The 17,799-nt window shown below is 45.7% G+C and overlaps 1 protein-coding gene across 2 annotated transcripts in view; it reads left to right on the forward strand.

The window, feature by feature from the left end:
- The window catches only part of ptpn11b (protein tyrosine phosphatase non-receptor type 11b), a 33,100-nt gene extending 15,522 nt beyond the window's left edge, over positions 1-17,578 (forward strand). Inside the window, exons 3-16 of one of the 2 annotated variants that reach the window (XM_080015136.1) lie at positions 4,741-4,953; positions 6,971-7,163; positions 8,235-8,354; positions 8,454-8,567; positions 9,477-9,573; positions 9,796-9,875; positions 9,983-10,138; positions 12,562-12,693; positions 13,697-13,851; positions 14,901-14,968; positions 15,087-15,238; positions 16,642-16,742; positions 16,845-16,928; positions 17,533-17,578. In XM_080015136.1, the coding sequence (XP_079871262.1) occupies positions 4,741-4,953; positions 6,971-7,163; positions 8,235-8,354; positions 8,454-8,567; positions 9,477-9,573; positions 9,796-9,875; positions 9,983-10,138; positions 12,562-12,693; positions 13,697-13,851; positions 14,901-14,968; positions 15,087-15,238; positions 16,642-16,742; positions 16,845-16,928; positions 17,533-17,536 (1,669 nt within the window). In that variant the 3' untranslated portion in view covers positions 17,537-17,578. The remainder of the gene's footprint in view (positions 1-4,740; positions 4,954-6,970; positions 7,164-8,234; positions 8,355-8,453; positions 8,568-9,476; positions 9,574-9,795; positions 9,876-9,982; positions 10,139-12,561; positions 12,694-13,696; positions 13,852-14,900; positions 14,969-15,086; positions 15,239-16,641; positions 16,743-16,844; positions 16,929-17,532) is intronic. The other variant, XM_080015137.1, reaches the window with a different exon arrangement.
- Positions 17,579-17,799: the final 221 nt, after the last annotated feature.

Here is a 17,799-nt window from a genome sequence, read left to right on the forward strand (position 1 = left end):
AATGTCGGCCCCGGGGTCACACAGACATGTTTCCACTGACGCCGGACTATAAATAGGTTTACATCGTTGATTAGATGCATAAAGGGGGGGGTGGGGGTGCACATTCTGATGAGTGTACAATATAAAGTAAAATAAAATCCTTGTAACTGAGGCTTTTATATATTTTTGAAGGTGTCGTTTGTACGAACACAATGACGGCTTTAAAAGAGAAATATTTAGGGGGAACATAATCCTCTCCGGAAAAATCCCAACGGAAATTCCCTCAGAATTCCACCCAGAATTTTCCCAACCCTCAAAAGTTGTGCCAAAAAGCTGAAAAATCCCCATGTACTCCTGAAAGAATCTTTTTGAGGGGAAGGCCCCCCAGGGCGTGTACCCATTGACTGAAATGTGAAATTGCATTATCTTCCCAATATAAAACCTTCTTTTAAAAGTGTTGATATGCATTGAAACTCTTGGTAGATATGGGTTCTGTTGAATATTTTCCCCCAAACGGACTCCAAACAGAAGCCACAGCGGCTGCCAGTGCCGGTGCCGGTGCCAAACGCTGATTCTTGTATTTGTATGATCATTTTGACCTTTGCGCGATCAGCGGTTCTAAAAAAAGGCGCTCGATGTAAGATCACTTTTGGGCTGTGATGCACTTTCAGAACTGGCCAGCCAGCGCTCTCCCCGTGCGGATGGAAACGGCGTTTGGATTTGGTTACCAAGCCCCCAGACCCCCCTTTGCGTTCCGCTGCGAAATCGCGAAAATCGGGACAAGTCGCCGGCGCTCGCCGTCCCTAATCCCGTCTAAGGCCACCTCCCGCTGTGGTGGTTCCCAAGGAGGCAGCTGTTCCAGCTGCACACGCTTTTTTCTAAAAGTTCCACACATTCAGTGCGCATTCACCCGTCGGGTGGAGCGCTGGGAGGGCTCGACGCCGTCAACCCGTCTGGCTGCCGCGTCGGCGCGGTGGGGGGCCGCCTGATTGGTTTTGCCGGAGATTAGACGCGAGGCGGCTGATGTTTTCCGCGCAGGCCGGGGCTGCCGACGCGTCTTCGCCATCTGGTTTTGAGCGCGCCGCTCCACCGGTAGGTGGCCGGTGAACTTTTCGTCGCGCCCCGACGCGAATAAAAATAGATGACACCGGGACGTCGTCCCGGAGCCCTTCAGGCTTAGGGCTCTGATACGGCGGCACAGCTGTGTGCGGCTGCGACCTGTCCGTCCGTCCGTCCGTCCGTCTCGCCTTCCAGTGCCTTTCCTGCCAGTCTGCGCTGGAATAGGGACACAATAGCCACATGGCTGTCGTCCTTCTTGACCAAGCAGTTGAAGCCAGCGGTACGGTTGGGTACACGTGAAATAAAGCCCTTTTTGTTTCAACACAGGCACTATTAATCATTTCGTACGGCTGTCTTTTAAAAAGAAAGGTGCTGCTCGGCGTCGACCAGCTACCGAATCATGTTCCTGCAAAACCAATAGGGACTCTTCCGACCACCCACGTCGATCGCTTCAAGGAGCGATCGCAGAAGACCACAATTGTCTTTTCTCTGAGTTCAGATTCAGAGTGTGCGTTACGCATACGAGCACCGTTCGAGTCGGAGAAGCTTAGGGCGTCGCCTTGGGTCGAGCCGGGAATAATATTGCCGTACATCCCTTTGTGTTTTCAGTCGACCAAATGACGACCGTTGTTGGAACAACAATGAGGCTCCACCGTCTTCCCAGCGGCACCGCCGTATCCTCCCTCGACCTCTGGCCCAGCCCGAGAGGATCCTCCCCTGCGCCGAACCCCCCCAAAAAAGAAAAAAGGAAATCTAATTTGCGTTCCCTGTGGCCGCGGACCGCCGCTAAATCAGGGATGAGGCAATTAACAGGAGACGCACATGATGATGCGTTGACGGACTGTGAGAGATGGAGGGCTGGAGGAACAACAAATGGATTAAGGAGAGAGGGAGGGAGGGAGGGAGGGGGAGCGAGAGAGGGCGGTGGATTGAGGGGTTGTCGCTCGGCGTGTGTGGACAGGTCAGGGGATGGACGGAGAGCACCAAACAAAACAAAGGAAAGGGAGAAAGGGAAGTGATGGAGGTTAATAGAATTTGCGCCACTAGATACGGCCATTAGTCGATAATCAGTTTGCGGAGGCGGGCCCCCGTGCAGATCAGATAACACAAATTACTGAGCTGTCCCCTTCTCCTGGCAGCCCCGGGAACGGAGCGCCGCCATCCCTCAGCAGACCCCGCGCGGCGAGGACGCCTCCACCGCGTCACCGCACAGGATGTCGTGTTTTCTTTCTCAATGCGGCGCGAGGTTCGCGCTTGGAACGGAAAAACCATTTGTTTCTGAGCAGATAACATCTTGCAAAACAGAGGAGTGCTGCACTCCTGTGTGTGTGTGTGTGTGTGTGTGTGTGTGTGTGTGTGTGTGTGTCTGTGTCTGTGTCTGTTCGTGTGTGTGCGCGCGCGCACGCAGGTGTGTGTGCGTGCCTCTGCATCTGACTAATGGTGTAAAAGCTTTCATACTGTGTGTGTGCGTGCGTGCGCCTCTGCATCTGGCTAGTGGTGTAAAAGCTTTCATACTTTGTGTGCTCGACCTGCCTACAAGCTCCCAACAGGACTTTGAATATGCAAAGCGTCCCCAAATGTTCACACGGCATCATCTGTCTTTCCGCCCTTCTCCTGTGTTTCCACTGCCCTGCTCTGCAGACGGCAGATGCATATCGAGGATGTTTTCCTCCTGCCGTCGTCGGGTTGTACATACTCCCTCGTACGTTCCGGTTGAAGTCGTACGTGGGATCGCGCCGCGTGGTCCACGAAGCGAGCGCGGTGCGTCGACGCTGCGCGCCCCTCGGGTTGGGGAGCTCCCGCGCCCGCGGGGCCCACTGCGGTGCTTGTAGCCTCTTCTTCTGAAAAGGCGGCGCTGTTTAACCCGGGGGAGGGGAAACGGTTACCTCTTCACGGCTGCGCTCCGACCAACCTCCACCCAAACTAGTGACTAGTGTTGTCTGCAGCCAAGTCTGGTGTTAAAAACACAGTTTTTTCAGCCTCAGAGTGAGCGTGACTATCGTGTAAAGTGTTCCAAATCTCAGGAACCGTGGGAGCCATCTGTTCATGCATTATGTACCGCTTATTAATGCTATTCCCTGGTCGATCTCCTGAATCGGTAATATTGGCCAAATGTTCAGAGAGTAAAAAACAGGTTTTGATGGAGCGCGACGTGGCGCCGAGGGATCTGTTCTGCGGCGGGGAAGTGATCGTGGGCACAACACCTGTGTTCACAGCGGCGGACGCGCCGGGAGACCGCTTTGGTTTTTCCCTACAAAAGCCAGAAAAAGTATGAATCATGAGCAGAAATGGGAGAAGAAGCCTCGTCCGGCGTAAAACACGTCAAGTAAATGTTTGTGAAGCTCAATTCGGCAACGTCGGGTGAGCGGGGAGAGACCGTCCCCTAGTTGAACTTAGAGACGGGACCGATTAGATCGGATACCGATATCGGTCTCCGATACAGACGTCACTCAACTCATCAGATATCGCAACGATCCGCCGAGCTATGCGCCGATCCAAATTCCATCCCGCAGCTTGTGCTGGGCCGGGAACCCGCCATTTTGGCCGAAATGGTTAACCTGTGAAGCTAATAATCGTCGGGCAAACCGTCATGGATTGAAGCAGCGATTCAGCCGCGCTGGTCCTGAAAATAAGACGTCGTGATTCCGACGTATATTAACGCCCGCCCCCATAGAGCTACTTGGAGTTGTATTCGTGCAGCGCCACACGGAAACGAATCACAAGACGATCACCATAACAACCCTACGTCAACATCACCACCGTATTAGAAGGGGCACGACCGGCTTGAAAGCAAATTCAAGTAAACCGGGGAGCTGCAGGTTTTCTGGATAAAAAAAGAACTATAACATCTACATTTCACAAGCGACTCCAATGAGACGTTTTTATATTCAAGGGTTTATCTGCCTGGAGTAGAAAAATAAGTTTTGGAAAAAAACAAAACATTTTCCCTACTCCAGGAGCGCTCCAATGGCGTCGATGCTGACATACGATGCAAAGGTCCAGATCCAGTTCTTGATATTTTTATTTCATTCATTCATTAGTTCATTCATTCATTCATTCATTCATTAAATTTTCATTTTATTTTATGTTTTTTTCTCAAATATTCACTTTGAAAACCTACATCTGTTTGTATACGAAGGTAAAATGTGAAGTATGTGAAGCTTACTCAACATACAGTTCAAATAAGTTCCTTTGGAATACATTTAAATTCAATGGGTGCATGTGTTTTGCTCTTTCAATAACAAGTGCTGCGGGGTTTACTACAGCCTGATGTAACCTTACACATAATACCAACTAAAACAGTAATAATAATAAATCGGAATCGGCACATTTGTATCGGAATCAGATCGGAACTGTAAAACAGTGGATCGTTGCATCTCTAGTTGAACTGTCGTCATTGATTTTGTACTAGTGAGGACACTTTCGGCTTTTTTTTTTTTAAGACTCGTTAAAAAAAAAGCATTCGTTTGGTTCAGTCGGTGTGGTGAAGGGGTGAGCGAGGGAGGAGTCGGAGCAGTGTGAAACGGAACGAAACCGCTCTTTTGCCGCGGTGACCCCCGACTCCCGAGGCACTGGAGTGTTTGTCCACTGCGAACGGATCGTTTGCGAGTCGTGCGTTTAAAAAAAACAAAAAAAAACAAAAAAAATAGAAATGGAATATTTTAGGCTTGTTCTAATTCTAAATCTCCTCCCCCACCCCAGGCGGAACGATGAGGTCACCCACATCAAGATCCAGAACTCGGGCGACTACTACGACCTGTACGGCGGCGAGAAGTTCGCCACGCTGGCCGAGCTGGTGCAGTACTACACGGAGCAGCACGACCTGCTGCGCGAGCGCAACGGCCACGTCATCCAGCTCAAGTACCCGCTCAACTGCAAGGACCCCACGTCCGAGAGGTCAGCGCCGGGCCGCACGTAAAGAAACCCATAAATATATATCACCATACACACTCTCACCAACACTCTCTCTCTCTCTCTCTCTCTGTCTGTCTCTCTCTCTCTCTCTCTCTCTGTCTCTCTCTCTCTCTCTGCCTGAGTCATTGATTCAACTTCAAAACATGCTCTTCATCCGTCGAACCAGAACCCAGAGAACAACAAATTAGAGCATTGTCCAAGTTGATCTATGTCCAGCCTCATGTTTGGTTGTTTTTCCATTGTGTTTGCACACATACACTGCTTTAGGAGTCATGAGTATGTTGATAAATGTGATAAACCCGTGGAATCCCCTGATTTTCTGCACCGCTTCGAGCGTCCGTTGAAATCACAATGATCAGATGTGCGGTTACTTCAGCGATGAATGAATATAACGGCCGCCTGTTGCAAATACAGAAGTGCGAAATCAGGAAACTATTTTTTAGGTAACTGAAACTATGTGCGCGCGCACACATGCACGCACGCACGCACACACGGTTCTCCAAACCTCACCTTCAGAGCCAGGAAGTGGAGTAGGCGGATCGCTGATGCTGCACACATGCACTGATACGTACAGTTTGTCAGCTCGCACACAGAAGTGAAAGTCAACGCCCCGCACATGCAATATACGCACAATGAACACACGAGCACGTACGTACATACGTATGCATGCACCTCCCCCAACTGAGATAAATATATACTGTATACGCTACTGTGCAAAGGTTTAAGGCACTTGTGAAAAAATGCAGTAAAGCGAGGATGCTTTCAAAAACAATGCCGTGAATAGTTTTTATTCATCAATTGACGACATACATAGTGCAGTAAACAGAAAACAAAGGTTCATATCAAATCAATATTTGGTGTGACCACCCTTTGTCTTTTAAAACAGCACCAATTCTCACCAGCGCACGTTATGTGAAGGTACTCGCCAGGTGGGGTCTGTCCGAGCATCTCGGAGAATTTGGGGATTTAGGCTCAGGTCTCAATTCTTTGTGTCTCTTCATGTGGTCCCGGACCGACTGGATGATGCTGAGATCAGGGCTCTGTGGGGGCCCCGGACCGACTGGATCATATTGAGATCAGGGCTCCGGGGGGGCCCCCTGGCCCACTGGATGATGCTGAGATCAGGGCCCTGTGGGGCCGCGGACCATCTGTTGCACTCCTTCATGACTCCGGCTGTGTGTTTGGGGTCGTTGTCATGCTGCAGAGATATCGACACTAATACAGAAGATATAAAATAACCATCAAAAGACAAATGTTTGAAAAACATCTAAATTGTTTAAAATGGTCGCAGGGTGCTGTATGTACTGTACATAAACCCAGCTTTACCCACACGTTTACATATTACATCCTCCCAAAGACGGCAAAGCGCTCCACAAGGCTCGTACATGGGCCCCCCACGTCCATGGATGACGACCCGTCGAAGAATAGCGACGACGACTCTACCTCTGGGTTTTTGGTTTTTACGCGGGCCCCTTGACGTGGGGGTTTTCAGAGCAAGTCCTAGATGCGACGCGGGAACAACCTCGACCTATGAGTTGCCGTGTGGCAGCACCGCGGTCGACGGAAAAAGTTTTTTTCTGCATTTTCCAATTCAGCTGCCAGATGAAGAGTTATTTTTTCCCCATTTGTGTGAGATTCAATGTTTTGCCCTATTCTTCACTTGACTGCGTACTGGTCTTCACTGCATGTGGCACTTGTCAGAACCATCTCCATCAGGTAGTGTGCCATTCTGACTTCAGGAGCCTCAAACAGCATTTTTGAATTGACATTTTGTCCATGTTGTAGTACTCGCACATGTTAAAAACGTCCTTCTTTGTTGAATCCCTCCATCCTTGACCTTCCCCCACAAGCCGTACCATTCGGGAAGATGCCCAGATGGCCACAGTACGTGGCCAGCCCCCACATCTACTCGTCTTGGGCGTTGAACGTTCATCCCGTACGGTATTTAGTTTTTTCGGTTGAAGTTGTTGTAACCCAATCTCCCTCGCTCCCTTGCACTGCCTCTCGCTCCCCCCAGGTGGTACCACGGACACCTCTCCGGGCGCGACGCCGAGAAGATGCTCACGGACAAGGGGAAGGCCGGCAGCTTCCTGGTCCGCGAGAGCCAGAGCAAGCCGGGCGACTTTGTGCTCTCCGTCCTCACCAACGAGGAGAAGCACGAGAACGTGGACCGCAGGACCAAAGTCACGCACGTCATGATCCGCTACCAGGTGAGGCGGGCGACACCCACTGAGCACCCTGAAGCCCCGCCCCCTTTTTTTATGGTAAAGATTACGAATCACGTCAAAGGTCGAATGTCTGAGGCCCACTAACAGTAGGCATTAAACAAGTAACAATGTTATCTCTATCCAAGCTCGGTAGGAGGCTCTTTACAGCAATATTTGAATTTAAATTCACATTTATTCATTGATCGGACGCTTTTGTCCAAAGCGACTTACATGAGCAGCGAGAAAAGATCAAAGCGGACAAACGACCTTTGGAGCAACCTGGAGCTTAAATGCCTGATTCTGTTTCTAAATTCAACCAGATACAAGTGTAAGATAGTGATAAGGAATCAGAAAAAAAACTATTATTAGTGAAAAAGAAAAATGTCTTATCTTTTTGACTGTGTTTTAGTCAAAGGTAGGTTTTTAGGAGCCGAAAGCTTTGGAAGTCAATGGAAAGCAGAAAAAACAAGAACTTTGTTTTACACAGAAGCTACTATTAGAAGAGAGTGGCAGCATGTGGACTTATATGGAGGCACATAGCATATAGATGAGTACAAATTAAGTTAGGTACAAAACATTAGGCTTTAGAAATTAATTTGCTATAAAACATGGCCTTGTGATACATTTTTGTTAATTCTGGAACTCTGTAGACGTAGAGGTTATCTAGACAAGGTGTTCCCTAATTTTTTGGCAACTCTCACAAAAAAACACTCAATATCATTAGTGAAGTAAAGTAAGTAAATTTTGCAAAAATAAATAAATAGATTTGTATTTTTTTTAGTATATGTGTATATATATATATATATATATATATATATATATATATATATATATATACACAGTATATATATGTATGTATGTATGTATATATGTGTATATGTATGTGTGTGTGTGTATATATATACATATATGTGTGTGTGTATATATATGTGTGTGTGTATATATACATATATGTGTGTGTATGTTTGTGTGTGTGTGTATATATATATATATATATACACACACACACAAGAAAATATTATATAACAATAAAATCAAATCTAAATAGACTTTCTTCTCCCGTGGCATCTGCAGCAGGACGGCAAGTACGACGTGGGCGGAGGCGAGCGCTTCGACACCCTGGCCGACCTGGTGGAGCACTACAAGAAGAACCCCATGGTGGAGAAGAGCGGCATCGTGGTCCACCTCAAGCAGGTCGGGGTTACGTGGCGCCACTCTCCTGGGCCGACTACATGGCCGACCTGCTGTGCGTCTCTAAATGTACTCTCTCTGGTTTGACCCCGCCCACCGCAGCCCTTCAACGCCACCAGGATCAACGCCGCCAACATCGAGAACAGGGTGCAAGAGCTCAACAAAGTAGCAGACAACTCCGAGAAGCCCAAACAGGGATTTTGGGAAGAATTTGAGGTACACGTCTTCCAAAAACAACACAGGGGGAAAGCACCAAAGACACATTCCTATGAAATGTAACATGATGAGATCCTTTAAACAGGGGTTCTCTTTGACCTTCAAAACTAAGAGACTCCCTAAAGAGTCCTGACAAGTGTGACTTCACCAAACCATGGTTGAGGAACACAAAGGGCTCCCACGGCAGGTGACCATGGAGATATGCTTTGAATCTTAGTTTAATTACATCCACTTCAACTGGCTGGTTTTGTTTGTTAAAAAATAAATAAATAACTATCATTTGGAGACCGGAGAGCAAGACAGACAGACAGACAGATAGATAGCAGCAAACAATAGGCATAACTAACTAAGTAATATAATATACAGTGAAAAATGAATGAGAATGGCAATATGCAATAAAAAAATTTAAATTGTCAATGTACAATAACCCTAAAAATAAACAACCAGAAAAATAATCCTAAATTAACAATAAAGCAAGAAATAATGAAAAGAAAAAAACACAATAATTAAAAAACATAAGAATAAACAACAAAAACAAACCTATTTAAAGCAAATTAACAATTCATAAACAAAATAAACAAAATACAAACGCCTAAAACGTATTGACAATAAAAATAAACAACAATCAGAGCCTACCTATCAACAATTTGCATTCTGACTCAAATAGGAAATTGTGCACGTTTGATATATTGACAGCATGACAGTATTGTGTGTTTTTCCACTGTGTCGAGCCAAGCGAGACGCACGGCACCGCACGTTTTAATCACTACGGGGTTTTCAGATGGTGAGAGGTGATTGTCAGGGCGTGGCACACGCGGAAACGTACCGCGCCTACGTTTAGAACGAGGCCTTTTTCTAAACGTCCACAGCGGCGGCACCCAAAACTGTTCCCTTCTCTGCCCGCGCCAGGTGCTGCAGCAGCAGGAGTGCAAGCTGCTGTATCCGAGGAAAGAGGGGCAGAGGCCGGAGAACAAGAGCAAAAACAGATACAAGAACATCCTCCCCTGTGAGTCACGCGGCCCGACCCGCTTCCTGCCTCCGCTACTTCCTGTGGAAAACCTGCAAAGAAAAGAAAGACGCAAATAGAATAGTGACGCCCGCGCACACCTCACACGTCATCCCAAAACACTCGTATCATGTCATATAAGGAAGATTTTTTTTTTGGTGTGTGTGTGTGTGCGTGCGTGCGTGCGTGCGTGCGTGCGTGCGTGCGTGTTTTTCTCCATAGTTGACACCACCCGGGTGGAGATCAGAGACGCCGCCCCGGGCGTCTCCGGCTCCGATTACATAAACGCCAACTACATCAGGGTGAGTGGTGCAGCGTCCGTGCGTTCATAACCTGGTGATGGGATGTAGTAGCCGCTCGGGTCGTCGTGGAAGAAATTGCACCTAATTCGGGCGCTCTTTGGTCCCAGAGCGTGCGGGAGGAGGGTCGCCACGGCGACGAGGGCAAGGTCTTCATCGCCACCCAGGGCTGCCTCCAGAACACGGTGGCCGACTTCTGGAAGATGGTGTACCAGGAGAACACGCACGTCATCGTCATGACCACCAAGGAGATGGAGCGCGGGCGGGTAAGGCCTGGTTTTGTGCAACTGAACTTCAAGCTAAGCCTGAACCTAAACTTAAACTACTTAAATCTAAACCTCAATCCAAACTTCAACTCAACTTAAACCTAAACTTAAACCTGAACCTAAACTTAAACTACTTAAATCTAAGCCTGAACCTCAACTTCAACTCAACTTAAACCTCAAGATTCAAGATTCAAGATTTTTATTTGTCACATACATATACATACTTCCATACATATATGCAGTGAAATGTAATGCAACGCACCCGGTGATAGCGCACAATAAGTCCTAGGAAAAAGTACTAAAATAAAATAAAATAAAAAGTAGAAAATTCCTTTCTAATAGACCGACTAACTGACTCCTAAAACGTAATACAGTAAGTGGAATACTTATAGAATAAGATAAAAAATATATAGAATAAAATACAATAAAAAATAAATTGAAATAAAATGGAATAGATAGAAGGAATATGCCTATGTATATACAGATATGTGCATTTAAAGTGGCATGTGAATTAAAGTGGCATGTGAATGTGAATAGTGTGAGGTAGTGTTTGGGATAATAACATAATATAATAATATAATAATAATAATAACCTAGGGATAATAATAAATATAAAGGGATAATAATAACCTAAACTTAGACCTGAACCTAAACTTAAACTACTTAAATCTAAGCCTGAACCTTAACCTCAACTCAACTTAAACCTAAACTTAAACCTGAACCTAAACTTCAACCTAAACCTAAACTTTAATTTAAACCTTAACTTAAACTCCCCTTAAACGTAAACTTAAATCTGAACCTAAACTTAAACTCCATTTAAATCCTAAACTTATACCCGAACCCAAACTTACACTCACCTTAAACTTAAACTCCACTTCAACTTAAACCTTAACCTAAACTTAAACTCATCTTAAACCTAAACTGAAACCTGAACTAAAACTTAAACTGAAATCTGAACCTAAACTTAAACTCAACTGAAACTTTACTTCAAGCCTTAACCTTCACTTAAACTCAACTTAAACTGAAATCTGAACCTAAACTTCAACTCAACTTAAAACTTAACTTAAACTCAACTTTAACTTGAACTCAACTTAAACCTAAACTTAAACTCAACTTAAACTTAAACTCAACTTAAACCTAAACTTAAACTCAACTTAAACTGATATTTGAACCTAAGCTTCAACTCAACTTAAACCTAAACTTAAACTCAACTTTAACTTGAACTCAACTTAAACCTAAACTTAAACTCAACTTAAACGTAAACTCAACTTAAACTGAAATCTGAACCTAAACTTAAAGTCAACTTAAACCTAAACTTAAACTCACCTTAAACTTAAACTGAAATCTGAACCTAAACTTCAACTCAACTTAAACCTAAACCTAAACTCATCTGAAACTTTAACTTAAGTCTTAACCTTAAACTTAAACTCAACTTAAACCCAAACTTCAACTCAACTTTAACTTGAACTCAACGTAAACCTAAACTTAAACCTAAAGTTCCAGGTTTTGACCGATAGCGTTCCGACCGACCCTCCCTGACTTTGACTGGACAGCGCAGATTTAGACGTTATCCTCTTGTTTCCTACGCCGGAGACACGTTAACGTCCACGTGTCAGAGGAGGAGAAGGTCACGATCAGGACGACTTTGTTCCGCCGGGTGCATCGACAAGGATTTATGAGGAATGTGTCACGGTGAGGATCGGCTCGTTTCCTCAAGGCGTTTGTCATTTACAAAAGCTTGACAGCCTGGGAAATAATAAACTAGCAATAACAAAATATACACAAACTACTGAAAAATAAATGACAGAAATGGTCAAATATATAAAAAATGTACAGAATATACAAATGTGATTCTGAGAAGACAGGTTTTTGTTGCTTTTATTTCATGTCTGACATGCTTATTGAGGCTCTTGCTGTCATAGTGTTGTATCAGTCATATTCTCTACTGCAATCCATATGTCTATCAGACCAGTAGTCATACTGGCAGCTCAAAGAGTTTTTTGCAAATTTGAGAACCTGTTCTCCAGATGTGAGGCAAAATAGGTCTGTGAATGTGTGCGGAAGCTCTTGTCCTTAAGTTCCCCCCAACGTAAGGGCCAAAGTCGGGTTTTGTACTGTTCTTTGCCTGCCGCGTAGGTTTACCCGGTTTGGCAATTTCTTGAGGCTGTTTTGGCTCATCGACACAAAACCGAATCTCAGCGCGTGCTTGTCAACAGCTTTCAGTGCGTGTTAGTGTGGAGGGACCCGGTGGACGCAGGCTCGTCTCCTCGGCCGCGGGGGGGGCGGGGGTGACGAGCATAGTATGGCAGCTAAGTCGGTTGGAAAGCCGCCTTGAGATGAGCCGGTCGCACCCCCGGCGCCGCTCTACATCCCTCTGTCTCTCTCTCCTCCTCCCCCGTCCTCCCCCCTGTTCCCGGGCTCAGAACAAGTGCGTGCGCTACTGGCCCGACCCCAATGTCTCCAAGGAGTTTGGCAACGTGCTGGTGAGGAACGTGGAGGAGCGGCCGGCCCAGGACTACATCCTGAGGGAGCTGGAGGTGACCCGTCTGGACCGGGTGAGCGCGGGTGGGAGGACAAAGCCCTGGACCCAATCCAGAGCTGATTTAGGGGTCGGATTATCTGACCCCTCCCACTGTACACAAACATAAACAAGCAGGTGCACGACGCCCGTACATGTTGCCACGTCCGCAGAAGGGAATGATACGACTCCCAATCAAAAATATATATGTATTTAAATGACAATTGAACACATGTTAATATGTGAACTAACTATATATATATTAGCAAATAAAATAGTATTATATATAATGAAGAAGACTTTATAAAAAATATAAAATATAATGGTATTATATATAATGGTCAAATATTATATAAAAACAAAGAATTAATATATATATATATTAATTCTTTGTTTTTATATAATATTTTACCATTTTACCAAAATATTATATAGAAACAAAGAATACAAACGAGCGAGCGAATACAAATGAATACAAAGCCCTGGACTCAATCCAGAGCTGACCTAGGGGTCGGATTATCTGACCCCTCCCATTGTACACAAACATAACCCCAGACCCCACGGCCGCAGAAGGGAATGATACGACTCCCAATCAAAAATATACATATATTTAAATGACAATTGAACACGTGTTAATATGTGAACTAACTATATATACATGTACTGTGTATATATATATATATATATATATATATATATATATATATATATATTTTTTTTTTTTTTTTTTTTTTTTTTTAATATATATATATATAAATTATTTTTATATAATATTTTACCAAAATATTATATCAAAACAAAGAATATATATATATATATATTCTTTGTTTTGATATAATATTTTACCATTAGATATAATACCATTATATTTTCTATTTTTTTTGTATTTTTATATATATTATTTATAATTATGTATTTGATATATATATAATAATAATAGTATGATATAAGAATAATAATAATAATACTTGTGTATGTATGTAATGTGTGTGTGTGTGTGTCTGTGTGTGTGTGCGTGTGTGTGTGTGTGTGTCCTCTAGAGGGAGCAGGTGAGGTACATCTGGCACTACCAGTACCTGAGCTGGCCCGACCACGGCGTGCCCAACGAGCCGGGCGGCGTGCTCAGCTTCCTGGAGCAGGTCAACCGCACCCAGAGCGCCATTCCAGACACGGGGCCCATCGTGGTCCACTGCAGGTACGGCAAGAAAAACCTCGCCCAGAACGAATGGTTCGACCCGGAGGAGCTCGTTCCAAATGGCAACAGACCACAGTCGTGGTCGGTACTTATTGTGAGCGGGATTTGATGACGTCCACCGCCCTAACCTCACTGACATCAACACACACACACACACACACACACACACACACACCTTAGACTCTCGCATACTCCGCGTCTCTTCGCTGGAACTTCCTGTGCGTGACGAAGCGTCCTCCCATTAGGCGATGGGCGCGGCCCCTGCTGAGTCACGGAGACGCTCATAAAGATAGAGGTTTAATCGGAAAGTCCATTACACTTCCCTGCAACGAGGGCAGAAGTGAGAACGTACCCGGGCGAGGCACAGGAGGCTCCATCCTCTGGAGTCTGACACACACACACACACACACACACACACACACACACACACACACACACACACACACACACACACACACATTTGCTGTCTCTGGGGTATGATAAGTATATTTTCTCCCCCCACCCCTAATGTTTGGGTTGCGTACACACTCTCACACCCAAAGTAAACAATTTTAATTTTATACTAAATTCCATTTTGTCTTTTCGATTAGCTTTTAATGATGTTTTATGATTGATTATTATGGTCATTTTGCACCCAAGGGTATAAATGGCAACAGGGTTTGCCTAAAATCGTTCCGGGTTCTGAACAATTTTCATCAGGCCAACATAATATTACTGTAACTCCTGGTGCTGGTCCTGGTCCTGGTCCTGGTGCTGGTGCTGGTGCTGGTCCTGGTCCTGGTCCTGGTCCAGGTCCAGGTCCTGGTCCTCGTACCACTGTCGGGGCTTGGCTCTTTGTAATGTTTTAACATTATGATAATGCAAACACACGGACGTCACTGTCATTAAAGGAACATTACACTGCATGTGCACTCCATGCAAAGTCATACCAGGGGCAGCAGTAGCAAAAAGGAGGTATCACGTCAAAATGTTAGGCCTCCATCCACCATCTCTCTGAGAGCACCCGAGTGGAGGCTGTCATTGATTTTGTCCATTCTGTGTCACTACAGCGCGGGCATCGGCCGGACCGGCACCATCATCGTCATCGACATCCTCATCGATATCATCAACCGCCAAGGTTGGTACAGGAGACGCCTCTGGCGCCCCTGAATCCCGTCCTGGATACATCCCCCCCCCCCCCGCGTGACTCTCTTGTTCCCCGTGCGTGGTCGTGCGTGTGGTTGTGTGCCCCCCAGGCCTAGACTGCGACATCGACATCCCCAAGACCATCCAGAGGGTGCGGCAGCAGCGGTCGGGCATGGTGCAGACCGAGGCCCAGTACAAGTTCATCTACATGGCCGTGCAGCAGTACATAGACACGGCCCAGAAGAGGCTGGAGGAGGAGCAGGTGGGCGCTATACTCCCATACATGGGTGTTCTCACCATGGTCCCTGAGGTCCTTGAAGTGCTTGAATTCCGTCCTCAGAACTACTGGAATACCTCGAAAATAGCCACCTTTTTGTGCTGAACTGCTTTAAAAGTCCTTGGAAAAAAAACGCCACCATTGAAAAGCTGAGATATTGCCCCTGGTTTTCTTATTCAAATCGTAGCGCAATAAAACATTTTCAGAATCACTTTCATGACATGTCAGGGAAATGCGCACTTAATCCAGCGTGGTTGGAAATAGACACTTAAACTATATACTGTTTATTAGCGGTGTCACGATTCCAAATCGGAAATCTATCTAAATGGGGGTTTGATTTCGAACTTCGAAATCACAAGCGGGTTCCGATCGTCCGAGTATTTTTGTGGGTAATATTGTCCGACACGGTCGCCATATTGGGGCGGTCAAGATCCGTGGGTAAACGTTGGGAGTTTGGAGAGCTGCGGTCGTCCCTCAACACACCCGCACCCCTCTGCAGGAAAGAAATTTGAATAGATTTCGAATATTACAAAAACAATAACAATAAAGTGCAACATGAGTTCATCCAGTCGGTTGCACAGTGAACACTCGTTATTTAGAAACACTCCCGGTAACGCCACCAAGTCCACGTTGGCTGAGACGCACCGGGCGTCTCCCTCTCCCCTGGTGTTTCACTGTGTACAAGGCAGAGTGCTGAGCCTTGGACCACAATGTCCAGTAATTCCACAGAAGTGACGATGGAAGTGGGAAATTAACTCGTCCACCACGACCGAATGTCCTCTAGTGAAGAGGTTTCCAAACACCGGCTCGCGGACCGTGCTGGGCCGCGGGGCATTTGCCACCGGACCGTGAGAACACGGGTGGTATTCTTTCAGGAGCGCTCTGCTCCACAGCAGAGCAGCAGCAGGAAACGGAGTAAATGAAATACATCTGGAGTTTGCTTTGTTTGATGGCTCTGATCGGAGCTGCTGGTAGTAATTTACCTTTTACAACCAGCGTTCCCATCTGGCAAAAATAACATCTGTTCTTCTGCACTTTTTTGGCGAGTAACTTAAAAGTAGTGTAGCAAGTAAGTTATTGGTAATTATTCCAAAGTCTAGTTTTGCGAAAGCTCTTAACTGTTTAGGTTTGTTGTCAAAGTATTCTCATATTTTTGTTATTATTTATCATTTTTAATATTCATAAGAAAGTTACTTATGGAGTGTTTTCCTTTACAAGTCAACACTTGATAGTTTAGCGATGGCATAACCATCAGTGCTGAAAAAACGACCTATGTTTAACTTGAAAGTCAAATTGAATTGTGACCTTAAAATCAAGTCAAATGGAATCGTGGATTTGGAGGACGGTGACACACCTAATATATATATTATACTGTTTTGGCTTTGCAGAGGAGTAAGACCAAGGAGAGAGAGTACTCAAACATCAAATACCCACAGATGAGCAACTCCAGGTCCAGGACCAACATGACATCATCGCGCTCCTCCTCGGTGTAAGCGACGCAGCCTTGAAGTTTACACTGATCTCTGGTATCTGGGGGGAGACGGTTTCCAGGGTGGAAACGGTGACATGGTGTTGTGCGTTTTTTTCGCAGGGTGACGAACGAGGACGCCTCCAGCGTCTACGAGAACATCAACATCAAAAGCCCCATGACGTCTGTCTGCAGCAACGCCCGGAGGTATGACACTCCCCACAACCACAACAACAACAACAACCACAATATAAACAACAACCACAACAAAAACAACAACAGAAACCACAATAACAACAACAGCAACCACCATAATAACAGCAACAACCACAACCACAACAGCCACCACTATAACAATGACAACAACAATTATAACAACAACAACAGCAGCAACAATCACAACAACAACAACCACCACTATAACAACAGCAACAACCACAACAAAAACAACAACAGAAACCATAATAACCACCACAATTACAACAGCAACAACCACCACTATAAAAATGACAACAACTACAACCACAATAACAACAACAACAACCACAACAACAGCAACAATCACAACAACAGCAACAATCATAACAACAACCACCACTTTAACAATAGCAACAACCACAACAACACCCACAAAAACAACAACCACCACAACAACAACAACCACAACAACAGGGGAAACAATCAGAGTGATATCCCACATCCCTCCATCATGTGGGTTCAGTTGTTTTGCACCACGTGTTCGTCCAAACTTGTTCTTTCTTTTTCCTCTTTCCTCCAAACTTCATCTCCTGTGTTTGTGCTTCTGTTTCAGCTGAGCTGCACCGGACGTCCCAAGTGCCTGAATATCCAGACGGATGGAGGGAGGGAGGGAGGGAGGGATGGATGGATGGAGGGAGGGAGGGATGGATGGATGGAGGGAGGGAGGGATGGAGGGAGGGAGGGAGGGATGGATGGAGGGATGGAGGGAGGGAGGGAGGGATGGATGGAGGGAGGGAGGGAGGGATGGATGGAGGGAGGGAGGGAGGGATGGATGGATGGAGGGATGGATGGAGGGAGGGAGGGAGGGATGGATGGATGG

Source organism: Zeus faber (assembly GCF_960531495.2).
Source record: "Zeus faber genome assembly, chromosome: 15".
NCBI lineage: Eukaryota > Metazoa > Chordata > Actinopteri > Zeiformes > Zeidae > Zeus > Zeus faber.